The sequence below is a fragment of the Egretta garzetta genome, unplaced genomic scaffold (genome assembly GCF_000687185.1).
Source record: "Egretta garzetta isolate BGI_Z169 unplaced genomic scaffold, ASM68718v1 scaffold759, whole genome shotgun sequence".
Taxonomy (NCBI): Eukaryota; Metazoa; Chordata; class Aves; order Pelecaniformes; family Ardeidae; genus Egretta; species Egretta garzetta.
In genome coordinates, this window is record NW_009260944.1 from 774,677 (window position 1) to 795,039 (window position 20,363).

Sequence of the window (20,363 nt, forward strand, 5' to 3'; positions counted from 1 at the left end):
TAATCTGTTTACCTGTAATTATTTTCCTATTAAGATAATACAATAGTTCTACACCAAAACCTCCAACTAGTACATCAGTGTTGAGTTCTTTTTCATTATTTTCTTTTGGTCACGTAGAAGTACCTGTTAGACATGCTGCTGTACAAAGAGTTCCAAGTTCTTCCAGCTTTATCATTAACTCTAAGAACTGTGTGTTCCAGCTTACAACTGTAAAATCCAGAAACTGATTAAAATGCTAAAGTATAATAAGAACTTAGAACTCTCTGCTGCAAGTACCTACAATACAAAGAAGAATCACAGAGAAGTAACCTTCTTGTCCTTCAGCTGCATGTCTATTTTTCCCTGCACCCTGAGTCAGTCAGCGGTGTCAGAAAAAGTCACACAGTTCCTGACTGTCCAAGCATTTGTCTTTTTTTTTTTTTTTTTCCCCTTTAAATAAGGAACAAATATGTACTAAAGTGCTTTATCTACAAGAACCACATCAGTACATTATAGAAACAAAAAGTTCTAGTCCTGGTGGGAGCGGGGGAGAGAAGATTCTCATTTTAGATACAAAATTTAGATTGTTTACAATCTAAGTGAAACAAAGATTCAAGAGAATATTCTCTCTTGTCTTTTTTCTCCTTTTTTTTTTGTAAAAAATAAAAATAAAAGTGCAGTCAAATAGAAAATAAATGCAGTAGATGCAAGCTGAGTTGAGGCAGGCTGTTAGTGATAGTGTGCAAACGTGTGTCTTAGCAGTTCATCTGCAAATGGTCGCAGCTTGGCCTCGATAAAAATCCGTTTCAAGAAATCCCGAGCATGGTCGGAGACATGAGGTGGTAGCTGGGGGTTGGTTGGCTGAGTGGCAATTTTAAAGATGGCAGCCATTGCTTCGAACTCTGCCCACGGGGGCTTCTCAGTGAGCATTTCTACCACTGTACAACCTACGCTCCTGAAACAGAGGCAGAAGTGAAACAGCAGGTTACAACAGAGTCATGCCCTCCTAAGAAAACAACAAATAGCAAAGAGCGACTAAAATACCACAAGTAAGTAGTGTCCACTTAACTCTACTGAGCAACTTCAGTGGAAAGCAGGTGTTGAAAAAAAATTGCCTGTACAGCTACGTGCTTTATCTCAAAGCTACACAAATCACTACCTACATCTTCACTTTATTACTTCACTGGGCCAAAAGCTGCTGCCTCAGTGAAGAGAGAATTAGATATTCATCTTGGCAATCCCAATTCCGTTACGGCACTGTTGCTATTCAGTGCTCAGCAGGCTGATACAGGCTGCAAGCGCTGCACAACCCTTGCACCCCAGCTCTTCAGACACCCGCAGGATTTGAAGGCACTTGGAAGCTTTCTTGCTCATTAAGGCCTAATGGAAATGCAAAGTAACACGAATACTTCGAGTAACCCTGTGTATATTGCTAGCTCATTAGACATGCACAAGTTATCACCAGTGGATAATGTGCGAACACAGCATGGCAATTGAAAAGTTTAAAACCCTACTTCAGTGGTATCTTCCTCTTTTAGTTAAGGATACTAAAAATATACTTATATTGCCAAACAAAACTGTAAGATCCTAAACAACCTTTGTATACAAAGCTTATGTTTAAAGGATTTAGGAAGGCAGAAGGGCATGCATATGGCCAGAAGAAACTTTGTTCCATTAAGTCTTGCAAGATCAGCCTCTTCCAATAACAAGCGAATGATACTGCAAGATGGACAGGCTGGAATAATTTCCCAATTTTCAGTAAGTTTTACGGTTTTTCAAGATGCTTGCAAGAAGTTTTATAGTTAGACAGACATATATTTCTTTACTCGGTAAGGATTTATTGACTGACAGAAATAAAACTTCAGTATTTTTTCTTAGTTTTAACCAGAATTTTCTCCATCAAAAACATGTATTGGCCTTGGTACAAATACTTCGAAGCTGAACAAGTCAACTGCCTGAAATCTATAAGGCTGTTTACTATTTGAGTGTAGCAGATTAATTACTAAGTGATCTGAAGTAGACTTAATTGATTTCCCTGACATTAAAAGTATTGCCATTGGTTGGACATAATGCGGTTCCTTTTTAAACACACATAGTGTTACAACTCCGTACCTGTTACTCTGTGTGTTCACAGATCACCTGAAGTGCAAGGACTCAAGCTATGTTAAACTATGTCATACTACACAGTGTATCACAAATATTCATTTTTGAAATTTACCTTTCCCTCTTAATTCTTAAATATTTAATAACAACTTAAACCAAATTATTTTTCGATACCTCCCATTTAAGTCTGGCTAATTCATTCTATGTGCTCATCCTTTCAAGGACCAGCATTTCATTTTCTGCCTTGCATCAAAGGTATTTCAGTGACAAAGTTTCATTACAGGACTTTGGCTTAGCTGATGCTTCATAGCTTCACGTGTTACTTTCACTCAGTACCTCTCCAGGATTTATATTCTGATAATCCTAACGTCATGCAAGGCCAGGTCAAAGGATTCTCTTATGATCCCTAAATCAATGGGCTGAGGAATTGCCAAATGAAAAATTCCCAAATTTCAGTGTTACACCCCTGAAATATGACTATCAGTGCTCACACTTGCCACCTTTTTTGGCTTAAACCCCAGAATAAAACACTCCAACTTCAGGTAACGAACTCCTACACTCTGTTGAAAAAGAGCCCATTCTGACATGACACCTTTCAGTAGAGAAGTTTTTTTTTTAACATACCAGATATCTGCTTTTCTGCCGTACCCTTCTCCGCTAATAACTTCTGGACTCATCCAGTATGGAGTTCCCGTGACAGACTTCATTCCTGTACCAGAGAGACATATCGTCTGCAGTCGTTTGCTGGCACCAAAGTCACCGAGCTTCACGTTGCCTGCTGAATCTCGCAGAATATTTGCTCCTGGAAGGAAGGGAACAGAGTGTTACAGGCATGAAAGGCCCATTAACATTTTGGTGTGGAAAACGGTAACAAAAGTTTGGACTTGATGATAACAATGCAAGATTGGCCTAGTATTTCAAGCCAGAGAATTTACTTTCTCTGCTCATTCCTATTACTTTATTCCGAGGTTCAGAAAATAATGAATTGTATACATTGGTTTGCACCCTAAGCCTTTTCCGGGAAGTCCCAGTCACTTTGTAAAGCCTTCCTGATAAAATAAGGAATGTGCCATACAAGGGAAATAAAAAGAAACGGGAAAGAATTTTCCACACAACTGAAAATGTCTTCATACTATATTAAAGCAAAATCTCAAACTGCGTTACAGACTTGTTCAAAACACCCGCGTAAGTATGCACAAATTGACCGTGATATCTCAACCTTTTTTGGAACAAAACACTGTTGATACCAAGCAACAGGAAAACTGTAGAAGTTTTAGGGAATACGACAGTGTCGTGTTCAACACACCTATTTTGCACATCACCTTCTTCCTGCATATTTGTAACTTGCTTATGCAGCACTTGCAAGTCACCTATATCTATCTGCAAAAAGTAAATATGTCTGTTTCCTCAGGTTTCCTGGCAGTAAACCAGAAGTCATCTGAGAAATTTGATCAGGCAAGTCACCTCTACCAGACATTTCTTGTACCAATGAAGTCCTGGGTAATTTCTATATAATTGATAGAAACAAGACTCTGTAAAAATAAACTTTTGAGTCATGATGCTTCCCTCTGCACATTCTATTTGTAATGACATCATCCTTTGACATATTCAAAACTATTAATACTGAAATAAAATCAGAAAGATTTATCATGATTGTTTTGCAGACAAAGACTACAGAAATGTTTTCAGAAGTCTGCTAGAAGATCACGGAGTTACTTATTTTTTCCCCCCTTAGGTTACAACACTGATAGGAATAAATGACGAAAAGCAATCTCACTCATTTTAAGTCAGTATTTTGGCATTTCAAACTTAATTACATTTTAGTGCTTCACCCAAGACTAGAAAAGAATTTGTAGTAAAGAGCACTGAACTGTGCACAGAACTATCATTACCTTTAATATCTCGATGAACAATCATATTACTGTGCAAATAGTGAACTCCTTCCAAAATCTGCCGTGTATATTTACGAGTCACGTTCTCTGTGAGTGCTCCATATGATTTCAGTTGGTCTTTGATGGAACCCTATGGCAAACAAGTAGTATAAAACACTGCAACGTTTCTAGAATTGTAAGTGGGCTAACAGCTGAACTTCAATGAAATTTATGCCTGAAATGTAGACATTTAAAGTTGCAATACTAGTTTTACCTCCACTGATAAAAATACGAACTTGAATAAAAAAGAGGTTGGACAGAGAAGTCCTATACTGAAACATTAAGACCATCAAGCAGCTGACTAGTTCCAGTGTGATATACAGGAAAAAAAAAAAAAAATAGAGCAGCAGTATTTTCACTCCAACACCACTCTCAACCTCTTTGATGGTTAAATGGTAATACTCAAGTTGGACAAAAGACATGCTGTTTAGTTATGACGCTGGTTAGTTTATACTCAGGGGAAAAAAAAAAAAAAAGAAGATTGTAAAGAAAAAAAACCACTAGATGCTGGAAGATGGTGCTTCATGTAAAAATTAGGAAGTAAGCAAATCTTGGCTTAAGATGACATGAAATCAGAAAGTCATGGTTTTGTAACTATTTCTGTATAACCTGGCTTTGTCACACACAGTTACAAACTGCTAAGATTACTTCTGTGACACTGTCTTCCAAATCTCAGAAACATTCAAACAGCCTCCCCAAAACAAAGCTCACATTAAAAAAAAACCAAAACAAGCAAACCAACACAAACCAACCCAAAAACCAAAACCAAAAACCAAAACCAAAAACCACAGAAACCAAAAACCACCACCACAACGCAACCCCCCACTCCCCCTCTTTTCTTCTGGGGAGTCTCACAGTAAAGCAGAATGCTGTAACTATTCAGAAATATAGATCCTATGTTTTTATACGAGCACATTTTATTTAGCTAAAATGACCCCACTTGGTGAGAAAATGAAACAGTTTTCTGACCTTAGAATATTTCTTAACAAAACAGTAGGAGTAGAACAGTTCAGCATGTGCCAGAGTGCCACACAAAAAAACAAGCACCGAGATTATTTTCTGTATGCACTCATTCCCATACCCATCTTGGCTACTTTTTGTTTTCCTGAAAAAATTGAGCAGTTGAGATGGCAACTACACAACAGCACAATCTGAAGCACAGCAAAAAGAAACATTGAAGTTCAGGAAGATTCAAGAGTTTACTAGTGATAATAATGTCCTTTCAAAGACACTGCCAGGCACTTCTTATGCCAAAATCAAATGCAAACAGCTGTTGTACAAAGCACCATAATTCTGAAGAGCCAAACAAGCAATGGAGAAGATAGGTTCCTGTAAGCACTCGTCAGTAGCTATCTTTGGCTACTGTTTTTAACTTGGACATTTCTTTAATATCTGTGTGCACTTCTGCAAAAGCTGCCTGCTTTGGTGCTTGACATATTGTATAGAAACGATGGTTGAAGTGGAGTGGCTCTCTTGCTTACCCCAGGCATATATTCCATGAATATAGAGAGCGTTCTCTCTGGTGGATCTCTCAAGAAGCCATAATACTGAACAATTCTTTCATGCAGCAGATTTTTCAGCAACTGAATCTCACATTCAAGTGCATTTACTTCCTAAAAGGAAAAAGCAGACAAGATTTACCACACTTGATGTAGTAATAATAATGTTTTGGATTTTTTTAAAACAGGACAGTATGTACGTATTGAAGGGTTACGCAAAATAAATAACAAAATACTCTTGTAGTGTTTATACATTTTATAACAAGAAAATATCACTGTTAGATTGAGGGAAGTAAAAAAAAAAAACCAACATGGCTTTTCTATAAATTGACTTTTGGATGATTTTGTTATTTCATTGTTTCTCTTCTTTTGCAGTTATGTTTATTTCAGAGCACAGCAGATATCAATATGTATATGAAGTCAGTGATCATTATGCAACATGTCACAAGCCTCCAATTGAGTAAAAAAAAAAAAAAAAAATTTAAAAAGTCTTTAAAAGTCTTTAAATCTTTGTAGTGTAATTCTTAATCCTTCCAGAATGACAGACCATACTTTAAAAATGTCTTTCAGGACCACTTAATATTGTAATAATGAAACACAACAAAGAAAAACGTTAACAGATATGGTGCTTTCTCTAGAGCTATCTGGCATACTAAAAATTTTGCAGACGGGAAGGCAAGATATTCTGAAAACAGACTGTACAGTGAGATGCTGGAAAAATACTAACCCACAAATTCAAGCTTGACTGGATTCCAAATTCCACCTAGAAGTCTTTAATCAAAACTTACTTTTTATCCATCACAGACTATTACTGATACCCTCACAACTTCTGAGGTTAGAAGGAAAACAGATTTTTTGACACCGAGAGGCACACATTACAAAATGCTATGGCAAGTGAGGTCACAAAACTGTTGCTACAGGAGAGACTACAGTATTTTATATCTAACATTTCCAAAGCATAATCAGTTGTTTTGTTACATTTTAAAGAAGTAGCAACAACAACTACGCTAGAAATCTATAGCACAAATGATTCTTAGCTTGTTCCTTGATCCTACATCACTAGTAGCAGCAACTACAGCTGGTAGCCACTCAATTCTGCAATCATGCTTACACCCATTGTTTCCCCGGCCTTGCTCCCCACAGTGCAGAACGCAGTCCTAATGCAGGAAAAGTAATAATTCTTTTTCCATCCTGTAAAAAGCAGCAAGTACAGTTTGGGAAAAGAGAAACAGAAGATCGGTGCTACTTTTAAACAGTTTCTGTCCTCAAGTGTCCAGTATTTAGAGAAGGACAAGTTCAATTTTAGAGCGAGAATAAACTGACAATAAAAGTTTTGCTCTTCAGAGAGAAATACAGCAAATAACAGTAGCTAGCCCTGATGACCAAGGTTTAAAAAAAAAAATCCCCTCAAAAGATAAAAAAAGAATCTCAAACTGTCTTCATAGCCAAACAAAATATCCTTAAGAATTTATTTTCAGGAACACTTAAATTAGTACAGATTTTTCTGCTTATAAATGGAACTTGTTCTAATTCCTAAAAGTATAAATAATTATCTATTTCAGAGCACACTTCATAATGGATTGATTAATTTTACAAACTGAGACCACACCAAATTATGTTATGTATGTTCACTGCATAAGGATATGTCTGAAGATTGAAAAATGGGATGTAACATTAAAATCAGGTAACCAAACTGATTCTCTAAGGTACTAACAAACCGGGGTTCCTAAGGAGGACGTGAAAACACTGCATGTTTTAAAACATCAACCTGTTCAAGGAAAGGAACATCAGTCTAGTCTAGAACACAGCACTTCAGCAGAAGCCCGTTACAAATTCTCTTTGGAATCACTTACCTTGCTAGTTTCTGGACTATCAGGATCAAACTGAACTTGTTTAACAGCCAGTTCTCTTCCGGTATCAGCATCGTAACACAGATATACTCTGCCAAATGCACCTTGACCCAGCAGTTTACCAAGTCTCCAGTTAGTTGGAGCTCGTGGTGCTGAAAATATAAGTATGTTTTGGTTTTCAAATGAGCCTGTTATTCAGCTGATCGAGAAAAACTGGAATACACAGAAAATAATTTTTTAAAAGACTACATTTTTCAACAACAGAGATTGTGTGTCCTAAACCTCCCCATAAGTTACAAAGATCAATAAAACTTCCTGTAAGATGGAAAACATGAGCTACTTAAATTTATTCACAAAATAATTTGTGGTAGAGATAGACATACTTAAAACAACTAGCAACAGCTAATCTGAAAAACAGAAAAAGCATGTTAAACCAACTTAGTAACATTTTAAAAAAAATAATAATAATCGAGGCATGATTAAAATGTACCAGCTACTGACATCATCACAAAGTATATTTGCTCCTGAAATGCTACCACATATATAAAACAGTACCACTTGAAGTCTACAATTTATCATAAAACTTCACCAACATCTGCAAAAATAAATAGCAACTGCAACCTACATAACCCTTCTTGGGACCTCAAGAGTCTAATAAATCATCAAAAGTATTTTTACATTGCTTTGTTATCACAGATGCAAATTCCATGTGAAAATCTACATGAAGGTTGGCACAGTAAGTAATGAAAAAACTGATGAGCACAGAGTCTTGACATTTTCCTATTAGAGAGATAAAAGCATATTATTCAATTACATGTATTTTGATGATATGCTTCGTTTTGACATGATATACTTGAAAGGTAAGAGTTTTACAGTGGAGTTCACAAAATGCCTTAACTTACAGCGACTGGGTGGGCTGATGTCCATGACTGACAAAGTAGGATTGTCTATGTCGCTTCCCCTCCTCCTCATTCGGTTATCTTCATATTCTGGCGTAAAGACACTGCTTCCGCTACTGGTGCTCAGCGAGTGATCAGTAGGACTGAAACTAACTGGTGATCGGAAGCTGTTCCCCTGAGTCCTTCTGGCTCTCGGAAAAGTTTTACGACCTTCAATGATATAGAAAGAATGCTGGTGTTACGGTACCAAGAATACTGCTATGCAATACACGTATGCAAATGCTTTATGAATTCCATACAATGTAGTTCAAATCTTCCACAGTGTATGATATGGTGTAATGATCATGTAATTTACTGGTTAACTTTCCACCTAGAAGAAACCTACATTCATCACAGATGCATGTAAGGATTAGAGTGAATCAAAATCTGGTTTACGTTTAAGTGACTGAAATTGGGACCAAATTCTGGAACGGTTTTCAAATGTAATAAACACGCTTCAGAAACATGGAGGGCTGCGAGAGGAGAAAGGAAAAAGCCTTGCCTCTACTTTTATTGCTCTATGAAGGCGTAAATACCAAATTTCTGATAAACAGGAGACTGAGAGACATGTTTACATTCCAGTGGTGCCCAGGCTGACATCTTCATTCTGTAAACTAATAAGAATTGGATGCAAAGACCTAGACATGGAATCAACAGGAAGACCACTAAGAATATTAGAAAAAAAAAAAAAAAAAAAAAAAACCAAAAAAACCAAAACCAAACACAAACCACAAAAAAACCCAACCAAAATCAACACAAACAATGCATAATTCAGAGATGGCTACAACATCAGAATAAAAAAAAATGGTATTGATCTTCAAAAAGGTTAATTGCAACCAGATGACTAACACAACTCATGTTAATATATTTAGAGAACACGAACATTTTTAGGTCAGCATAGCTTGATGAAGTTTTATCCTACGGATCTCATAGTAATAGCTGAAGGAGTCTCTGATTCATTAGGTATTACACTGGAGAAGGGCTTCCCAGAGGACTGAAGGCAGCAGATATAGTATCTTTGAAAAAGTGGACTCAGATTTATATACTAGTCTGGCCAATTTAAATTCCAAGAAAGATAGGCAAACAAATTATTAAGTAGTTTTATAAACTACTGGGAAGATACTAAGGTGATAAACCAGCCATAATTGGTTTGTCACATGTAGCTAATCAAATTTCCCCATTTCATCAGGACATTCTTATAAGCTAACTAGTGAAGTGTTGCATAGCACAGCTTACTATGCAGAGTATGCCCAAGACAGATTCAGAGCAGTTATAAGTGATTTCTCACCAAAAGGGGAGGATAATTTAAGTGGACACCCATAGCAGTTTACCTTCAGTCTACTTCCATACACTATTTTAACTTATGATGTATATATGATGGAACAAAATACACTGAAATATTGCAGATAACATCAAGTTAAGCGTGGCTGGAAGTCCATTTAAAGATAAAAATAAAAATTCACAATGATATTAATAAATTGAGATGATTCAGAAACCAGTACAATGAAATTCAGTAAGGAAGTACAGCATACATAGTTAAAGAGAAATCAAATGCAGAAACCACAAAGTGTAAAGTAATTGATTGGCTAAAAGTCATATAGACAAGGATATAGGAACTATTGCAGACCACAGACTGAACACGTATCAGTATGGTGACTATGAAAAAAAGTGTCATTCTGGAATGTATTAACATGGCTGTTATACACCGAGTTATGGTTATATCCTATGTCATATATAAAGTGGCCATGAGAAAAGCCTCAGCTAGAGTACTGTATCACGTTTGATTGAAAAAAGTAAACTAAGGAGAGAAAACAGATGTGTGTGATGTAGTATTATATATGGGCAGTGACCACTGTTAAAATGGAATAACTGGTTATTAATTTCATTTGCAGGAAAAATGATTTAGAAGACAGAGAAAGGCAAGCTGTAAGATAAGCTATCTTCAAAGTTAGTTACATAAAGAAAATGAGTATCTCTTCTCTTAAAGTCAATTTAGAGTTTACTTAGAAGTCAGGATGACAGATCTCTGCCTCTTTAATTTTGCCTTTGAGCAACAGACAGGACCGAAGCTGCCTTGCAGTCCTTCAATTTGGTATTTCTGCGATTTCTGTAACAGAATTCCATTTATTGCTATGCTCATTCCATACTGCAAATGACACCATGTGGTCTTTGGAGAAGTTTCTTTTTAACACTTCTCAGCTAGTGCCCGCAACGCCCTCAAGTCAGACAATCCTTCAGCTGCTCCTCTTTCCTTCCTTAAGAAATCTGACATGTGTTAAGTTTACATCAAAGTTATTACTGTCCAAATCAGTTTTGTGGCCACATCAGCAGGTGCTGTCTTGCATTCCAGCAATTGATTTCACCAGCTGAGTGTTAATTCTCAGTTTAAATCACTGCTCTTCATCTTTATTTACTCTTTTAATCTGAAAAACTGTTAATATGAATGCCACTACATTTTTTTTTTTTTTAAGCAAAACAAGAAATGACAAACTAACTGACATACCTACTTTGGATAGAAAAGGGTCACAAAGGTCAAAAGCTTACGCTGGATGACTCGTGCATGGCCAAAGATAGAGAACATTTTCATAGCTGTGCACATGAGTCATGAATTCTGTAATCCATAACTTTACCAGAAGTAAGACTGCTCAGCAGCTCTATCAATCATTAGAAGTTTAGCAAATGAGTTTGGGGAAAGAAGTTAAGCTTTCAATTTTTTCAATATTTTCATTCATTAAGATTTTGCTATCTAAATTTTCTTCACTTTTTAAGAAGGGAAAAATGCACTAATGAAGTCGAACTATTGCAGTATTCACACTTACCGTCATTGTAGTCTTGCTGATGATATGAAATATGGTATCTTCGGGGGTAAGTCCCCCCCTTTCCAAATTTCTCAAATATCGGGATATCATACTCTACTAGAAAATAAAAAGATGTATTTCAAAATTTAAAATGTGGCAAAAAATATTAATCAGTTTGGTGTTATAAATTTAAACATGGGGGAACATATTAAAGGATATGCTTCAAGTTGAAGCATCACAGCAAAAAAAGAAGATAGAACAAAAGCAGAAATCTAACAAATCACACAAACTGAAGGGATATTCAGCCAAAATTTCCAAAGGATCAAGAATTCAATAGCGTAAGTGGCTTGTAACCTCTTGCTTAAAAGAGTGTCACAGACTGCAGCATGCCTAATTACTCCAGTTTTAAAAATAGTTTCTAGAGGAATTCTGGAAAATTACAGCTCACCAGGAAAACTGGCAGAAACTATTACAAAGAATAAAATTTAAAGATGCACAAATATGAAAAACTGGCAAATGAACAGCTTGAATTACTAAAATACATTCAATAGGTCCTCTTTTAAAAATTATTAAAGGAGAAAAGTATTCATAAGATAAAGGGAAAGTCCTTCAGCATAGATAAGTGGTTAGATGATAAGATGGGAGTAAATGGTCAGCAGTTCCACAGGAATCTGGCCTACAACACATGCAGTTTAGTTATGCATAAATTCTCTGAACAGAATGATGAATAGTGAGGTGACAAAGTTATCAGGAGAAAAAAAGGCCAACAGAATAATCACAGAAAGCCCTTAAGAGTCTGAGTGACTGGATGTTAAAATGGCAGATGATATTCAGTGTAATCTAGTGTAAAGGATTGTGATAGAGTAAAGTAGCAGCTGAACTCTCTGTATTGGCTAAGAAGCAAATTAAATACTATAAATCATTAAGATATACTGAACAAAGTTTTGGTCTACTCAGTTTCAAAGGATTTAGTAAAACTGGAAAAGATTTAGAAGTATAGATATGATCAAATATACAAAATTGCTTCTCCATGAGGAACATAGGCCTCTATAGCAAAGCAATAGCTCAAAGGGAGACAGAGAGGTCTATTAAAAAAGAAAGAGGGGGGGAGTGTACTTCTTCATAAAACACATCAAGTTGCACAACTTCTTGTGATGACATACTGTTCATACTGAAAAAGTTTATACAAGCTGAAATAGGGACTGGAAAAAATTGTGGAAGGAAAAAAAAAAACACCATGAAATCAGAGAAGAGCATCCTGCATTTGCAGAACCCTTAAGCCCTACATGACTAAGAATATATTCTGAGGAAGGACTATTACATGCTTGTCTACAAAAGCCTGGTACTGGTTGTGGCAGAAGAAAAGACTACATGGACATTTTTTCTGACTCTATATACTCTTCTGTTTTTGTTACACATCAACTCATGAGAATAAATACTGAATATGGAATTAAATATGTCTGTCTATCTCATTGTTAAAATACCAGAGCATCCCACAGAAAAAAAAAAAGAAAAAATATTGCAAGATCATTTTATTAGAAAAGTAACTGTAATAAACACAAGTAAACTAGATTAAGATTACCAAAGGCAAACTAATTTCTGACATTTCCAACTTCTTTGGTATTTATCTCTGCCACCTAAATACTTCTTATACATAGGTTTAGTTATATTTTAATTTTGAAAGGTGGTGCAATCTGGTAAGCATTCTAGAATCCTTAAAAGAAAAAACACACCATCACACAGTTATCTGGATAAAGCTTCATAAACAAAATAAAAAGCAGCTTTAAAGTACATAATAGACCAAAAAAATACAAAACACCCCAGATTCACTGGCAACTATTGTTCAACAGCAAAATTCTGTAGCGAGGCATGTCCACAAGAGAGACTTCAGAGAGCTTTCAAGGTTACCCACTGCACTTCATATCTTGAACCAATGCACAACTTGGATTCAAGCCAGAGTATCACATTAAAACAACAGTAGTGGTGATGATTAATTTATAGGCACAGCATACAGGTCTCCTTCATCCTACCAGTTTGCAGTGCTTTCAGTTACAGAAGTCCTGAGCACTTCAAAGTGATCCTCATTTCACACAGGAGAAAATGAAGGCTCCATGTACTGGTTTTGGCAGTGATAGAGTTAATTTTCTTCATAGTAGCTTCCATGGTGCTATGTTTTGGATTTGTGACCAAAACAGTGTTAATGACATAGGGATGTTTCAGTTGTTCCTGAACAGTGTTTACACAGCATCATGGCTTTTTTTTGTTTCTCACGCTGCCCTGCCAGCACGCAGGCTTGAGGTGCACAAGAAGTTGGGAGGGGATACAGCTGGGACAGCTGACCCCAACTGACCAAAGAGATATCCTATACCATTATGAGGTTGTGCTCAGCAATAAAAGCTGTGCAAAAGGAGGAAGGGAGGACATTCAGAGTTATGGCATTTTTCTTCCCGGTTAGGTGGGATGAAGGCCTGCTTTCCTGGAAATGGCTAAACATTTGCCTGCTGACAGGAAGTAGCAAATGAATTCCTTATTTTGCTTCGCGTGAATGCACAGTTTTTGCTTTACCTATTAAACTGTCTTTATCTCAACCCATGAGTTTTCTCACTTTTACCCCTTCCTATTATCTCCCCCACCCACTGTGGACGAGTGAGTGAGAGAGCAGCTGTGTGGTGCTTAGCTGCCTACTGGGGTTAAACCACAACACTCCAAAATTAAATAAATTAATGAAGGTTACACATCAACTTAGAGATGGATATTACAGTCCAGTCTAACAAAATGTTGCGTGCCCCTATCCACTGCATCATTTGTTCCTTTCAGAGAAGCACGTAAGTTATACTATGCACGCTAACAGTGGTGTTACACACAATCTAGAAGAAAACATTTGGAAGATCTTATATTTCACTGTATCTTTTACTGTGTGCACTTGGATCGGATTTTGTTGCTTTTTTTTTTCTCCTGCCATATTAAGTTTGTGTAATACAATACCTCTCAATGTGAACTTCCCTTCTAAGCCCTATTATTTGCAAGGGGAAGAGTTCTGGAAAGCTAGTATGTCTAGTGGTTTATGCCTACCTGAGAATTCCTGATGATTATCCGGATAGCTCTGCGCTCTTGGCATCCGAGACTTGGAATAGTTGTCTCTGGAAGGGTAAAAACATACAGCATCTAAAAACTGCTGTTAATCTAGTACCTAAACATTTAATCTTGCTGTCTTACAATTCTTTATGACTGATGAAATGTTATTGATGTACAAGTTGCTGCACCAGTTTACAAATGTGAACCCAATTTTGAAAATCAAATCTAATAGGTATCAACAACAATTCCAGATCAGTGACAATGGAAAAGCTTGCTTAATATAGTAAGAAAGCAACAGACTGTTAATGAGTAATGATATTAGTAAAAACATGAATTATCACAAGTAAAGCCACAAAGGAGCACTGCTATGTTTGACACCTTCATAGCTGAACACAAAGTTTTATAGCCTGACAAAATTACTTATACGGCCTGCAAAAACTCTTGAGGAAATTTAACCAAAGAAATGCAGAACCTTTTAACGTCTCAAAATATTTCCTCTTCTCTCTATGAAAGTCATAGGATTAAGAGAGTAATTTTACTGAGTTATAGCATGATGAAGAATTTTTTGGTTCTTATATGATCACAATGTTTCTTACCTACAGTTGGTATGTAACTCCCAGCCACCAAAAGGAATGGATGGGATTGCAAGTCAGAGCAACCGATTACAGTATATTTCCATAAACATACCAAAACAATGTCCTCCTTTTTCTGGTAAGAATTTCTCTAATGGGTTACAGAAGCTAAATGGAGACACAAAACCTACATCTTTGTAGGAAATATTTGAATAAAAAAAAAAAAAAAAAAAAAAAAAAAAAGGAAAACAAACTAAGTAGAGGTGACAAACGAAGTGAATAAAAAACATCCAAAAGAAGTCTTGAAGAAGAAACAGGAGTCGAATTAAGACTGCTTTGTTTCCCCTTCTTCCACTCACCCCTACTACACAAAAAACTAAAAATGTGGTATTTGGTAGAATTTCTATCGTATGTATCTACATTAAACACTGTGTGTATAACCTATTACACTCCAACCACAAAATACTTTTCATGTCTATTGTTTTCTTGCTTGTGAAATGGAGACTTATTTAATTCAAAAATTTGTTAGATCAAATGTATTTGTGTCCTCAAATCACATAGTCTCAAATGAAATGGTACTGCGGAATACTATAGCACTGATTAATCACCACAGGCAAGAAGTTCCAACTTTGTACCTTTCTACCAATTAAATAAAATAAACTATTTAATTAACAGTATTATTTGTATAGCAGTTCCAAATAAATGAGTAGCCAATCTGAACAACACTGGCTACAAATAATGAAGTTATTTGCCTGAGCGACTGTAAGCCAAACAGGAGTATGTTCTGTCTGGCTTACCTGGTGGTTGAAAAACTGTGGACAGTGACGCTCTCAAAACACATGAATCTCCTAACGGGTAAATCAAAATAGATCTCCAGACCCAGCACAGTACATGCTGCCTCTTCCCAACTGACAGGTTTAAACAAGGAAAAATAAGTGGAAAGTCTGCAATGGGAACAAGGGGAAAGGAATGGGCAGTAGTTGCAGAGAAAAGGGGGGGACTTTTCTCTTGAAGTTTTTAAATTATTCTACCCTCTTCCTTGAATTTGGTACCCTCAACCTTGGAAAAGGGAAGCTTACGTCATATAGCAGTACCTAAGAAATGTAACTTGATGGGGCTGCTCACCGCCAGGGAATATACTTAATATATATGTAAGACTGGCAAAATTTAGTAAGAAACTTTAGTACATTTTTGGAGGATCTGAAGTCTAAATTTTTATTTCAAATGCAAATTATAAAAAAAAGCTACATCTATTTTCCGTGCATTAGTAAGCAATTAAATTTCGATAAGCTTTTGTAAATGTTCCATAACTTACAGAGGAATTTCTGGAAGAAGTTCAGTAATAGCTGTCACTGGAGAGTTATATGTTACAACCGATACATTATGCAATCTAATAAAGATAAATAATGAACCTAAGTAATTCTTACCCATCTAATGGGCTATCAAGTGAGGGACAGCTTCCCGAGCCAGAGTTGTCAGGACTGCTCAAAGACAATGGATCCAGCATCTAATAAATAATAATCAGAGAAAGACCAACAAATTCAATTTTTTGTTTTTAAAATGCTTGAAGGTTTCTGCTTTGAAACACCTAATAAAAACCAAAACCAAACCATATTAATTACTAGAGAAAACATTAGCTGCCATAGTTGAACCTCCATTACGTGCTCTTTCCCCAAAATGATTGTCATTTTTCTCGCATCTAGCTAGAACATAGTTAAGCTGTTTAATCCTGCATCATGCTTTCTACCTAACAAGTTGTACTGCTACATTCTTCCTGTATCATCTCTTAACATCGTATCAATATCTACATGACCAGCTTAACAGAATAACAAAAATGAGGCCTCTAAAGGATAAAAAAATGAGACAGTTTTAAAAAAAACATGTGGGGTTTGTTGTCATGAAAGAAAAAAATCTCAAATATGACACAGATTGTGATGAATGCAATTTACATAGTCTCTGTGGTGGTTTAATTTTGGCCAACTAGAAGTCACAGAAAACAGCTAAGACCAAATACTGTAAAAAGCTATTAAACATTCACCTGTAGTTAGGACTCCAACTGAGTTAAACAGAATTTTAAATACAACTGAAGAGAAAATGAAAGGAGAAAGAGGGAGAATGCATAAAATTTATAAACGCTCTCCCTTTTTACCCAGCCCAAAATCCTGTTTCAAATAAAGTAAACTCCAGTTTCAGATGAAAGTTTAAAAAAACACCAAAGACAGATTTTTTTTTTTTTTTTCCTAAAACACTTCTGACAATCAATGCTCATGAGCTGTGTGAAATCTGCCACCTATCAGCCTGAAGAAGTCATACAACTACCCTGGCCAGATCTATTACATAATGAAAACAATCATCAACACTTTATCTGTTGCTCAAATTCTGATCCAGAGAAAAAGAAATGGATTGCTATTAAAGAGCATCCTCCTGACTACCATCTATTGGCAACCTGTTGGCTGACATCTGTTTCATTTACCTCGCGCTACCACCCTTAAAGTCCTAAATACAATGACAGGCAAACAATACTCCCTTCTCTCTTGCGGTGAAGTGACCTGAAATGTTTTACAGATTTTTTTTTTTTTTTCCCCCCCAAAAAGAAGGGGAAACAGAATCTAAATTCCGAGTTATTGAATGTGACAATTTTCCCAGCCTGCCTCTCAAAAACAGAGTGGAAAGCTCATCTGTTGTCTTAAAATGAGCTCTTTCCTAAAATAAAGTTTGTTCTGGTATATTATATAACATCTATAATTTTCTATGAATTGGACGCCAGTCTTTTGCTGTAAATTAAGCAGTTGCCCCTCTGACTTTTATGGTCTGTGCTGCCTCTTAAAGGTCCTGGACACATACTTTGCCAAGCACTGATCAAGGACTTCAGTGTCCAGAAAGTGAGTTTGCACTCCAAAAACTCAAGACCCTTAAATGAACTCTGTACTAGGGAGGACAACATTTACCATAGGTTCAGCAATTATATTCCTCTCTTCTCATGCTGAGCAGCGTGTCCTGAAAGGGGAAAAAAAAGCCTATCTGCTGCCAGATTAATTACCTCTATAACTTAATGCAGTGTGGTCCAACTGGAAGACCATGGCCTGCTTCTACCCAACCCATTGTCTCTTCTAAAAGTGTGGGGTCTGCTGTCAGAGTGAATAGCTCTGCTCAGCCAGATCAACAGGAGAGCAGAGCAAAGCCCTCCACTCCCAAATTCCCTTCTTGTCTTTGTGGGGCAGGCTGTGGCAGATGTAGGCAACATGGTCAACACTTGCCAAGGTGATGCAGCAACTTAGGGGGAAGGATGAAAAAAAGATCATCAGGAGTACCCAGCACGGATTCACCAAGGGGAAATCATGCCTGACCAATCTGATAGCCTTCTATGATGGCATGACCGGCTGGGTAGACGAGGGGAGAGCGGTGGATGTTGTCTACCTTGACTTCAGCAAGGCTTTTGACACTGTTTCCCATAACATGAAACACCTAATAAAAACCAAAACCAAACCATATTAATTACTAGAGAAAACATTAGCTGCCATAGTTGAACCTCCATTACGTGCTCTTTCCCCAAAATGATTGTCATTTTTCTCGCATCTAGCTAGAACATAGTTAAGCTGTTTAATCCTGCATCATGCTTTCTACCTAACAAGTTGTACTGCTACATTCTTCCTGTATCATCTCTTAACATCGTATCAATATCTACATGACCAGCTTAACAGAATAACAAAAATGAGGCCTCTAAAGGATAAAAAAATGAGACAGTTTTAAAAAAAAACATGTGGGGTTTGTTGTCATGAAAGAAAAAAATCTCAAATATGACACAGATTGTGATGAATGCAATTTACATAGTCTCTGTGGTGGTTTAATTTTGGCCAACTAGAAGTCACAGAAAACAGCTAAGACCAAATACTGTAAAAAGCTATTAAACATTCACCTGTAGTTAGGACTCCAACTGAGTTAAACAGAATTTTAAATACAACTGAAGAGAAAATGAAAGGAGAAAGAGGGAGAATGCATAAAATTTATAAACGCTCTCCCTTTTTACCCAGCCCAAAATCCTGTTTCAAATAAAGTAAACTCCAGTTTCAGATGAAAGTTTAAAAAAACACCAAAGACAGATTTTTTTTTTTTTTTTCCTAAAACACTTCTGACAATCAATGCTCATGAGCTGTGTGAAATCTGCCACCTATCAGCCTGAAGAAGTCATACAACTACCCTGGCCAGATCTATTACATAATGAAAACAATCATCAACACTTTATCTGTTGCTCAAATTCTGATCCAGAGAAAAAGAAATGGATTGCTATTAAAGAGCATCCTCCTGACTACCATCTATTGGCAACCTGTTGGCTGACATCTGTTTCATTTACCTCGCGCTACCACCCTTAAAGTCCTAAATACAATGACAGGCAAACAATACTCCCTTCTCTCTTGCGGTGAAGTGACCTGAAATGTTTTACAGATTTTTTTTTTTTTTTCCCCCCCAAAAGAAGGGGAAACAGAATCTAAATTCCGAGTTATTGAATGTGACAATTTTACCAGCCTGCCTCTCAAAAACAGAGTGGAAAGCTCATCTGTTGTCTTAAAATGAGCTCTTTCCTAAAATAAAGTTTGTTCTGGTATATTATATAACATCTATAATTTTCTATGAATTGGACGCCAGTCTTTTGCTGTAAATTAAGCAGTTGCCCCTCTGACTTTTATGGTCTGTGCTGCCTCTTAAAGGTCCTGGACACATACTTTGCCAAGCACTGATCAAGGACTTCAGTGTCCAGAAAGTGAGTTTGCACTCCAAAAACTCAAGACCCTTAAATGAACTCTGTACTAGGGAGGACAACATTTACCATAGGTTCAGCAATTATATTCCTCTCTTCTCATGCTGAGCAGCGTGTCCTGAAAGGGGAAAAAAAAGCCTATCTGCTGCCAGATTAATTACCTCTATAACTTAATGCAGTGTGGTCCAACTGGAAGACCATGGCCTGCTTCTACCCAACCCATTGTCTCTTCTAAAAGTGTGGGGTCTGCTGTCAGAGTGAATAGCTCTGCTCAGCCAGATCAACAGGAGAGCAGAGCAAAGCCCTCCACTCCCAAATTCCCTTCTTGTCTTTGTGGGGCAGGCTGTGGCAGATGTAGGCAACATGGTCAACACTTGCCAAGGTGATGCAGCAACTTAGGGGGAAGGATGAAAAAAAGATCATCAGGAGTACCCAGCACGGATTCACCAAGGGGAAATCATGCCTGACCAATCTGATAGCCTTCTATGATGGCATGACCGGCTGGGTAGACGAGGGGAGAGCGGTGGATGTTGTCTACCTTGACTTCAGCAAGGCTTTTGACACTGTTTCCCATAACACCCTCATTGGGAAGCTCAAGGAGTATGGGTTGGATGAGTGGACAGTGAGGTGGATTAGGAACTGGCTGAATGGCAGGGCTCAGAGGGTTCTGATCTGCGGGGCAGAGTCCAGATGGAGGCCGGTAGCTAGTGGAGTTCCCCAGGGCTCGGTACTCAGCCCAGTCTTGTTCAACTTGTTCATCAATGACCTGGACGAGGGGACGGAGTGTACCATCAGCAAGTTTGTTGATGACACAAAACTGGGAGGAGTGGCTGATACACTGGAAGGCTGCGCTGCCATTCAG

General features: G+C 37.1%; 1 protein-coding gene across 1 annotated transcript in view; it reads right to left on the reverse strand.

Moving 5' to 3' along the window:
- Positions 1–411: 411 nt before the first annotated feature.
- Positions 412–20,363, reverse strand: part of MAP3K2 (mitogen-activated protein kinase kinase kinase 2) — a 34,948-nt gene continuing 14,996 nt past the window's right edge. The window contains exons 9-17 of the mRNA XM_009647156.2: positions 16,173–16,252; positions 14,171–14,238; positions 11,120–11,215; positions 8,265–8,471; positions 7,366–7,514; positions 5,495–5,626; positions 3,975–4,104; positions 2,707–2,884; positions 412–934 (exon numbers count right to left, since the gene is read on the reverse strand). Of these exons, the coding sequence (XP_009645451.2) occupies positions 709–934; positions 2,707–2,884; positions 3,975–4,104; positions 5,495–5,626; positions 7,366–7,514; positions 8,265–8,471; positions 11,120–11,215; positions 14,171–14,238; positions 16,173–16,252 (1,266 nt within the window). The 3' untranslated portion in view covers positions 412–708. The remainder of the gene's footprint in view (positions 935–2,706; positions 2,885–3,974; positions 4,105–5,494; positions 5,627–7,365; positions 7,515–8,264; positions 8,472–11,119; positions 11,216–14,170; positions 14,239–16,172; positions 16,253–20,363) is intronic.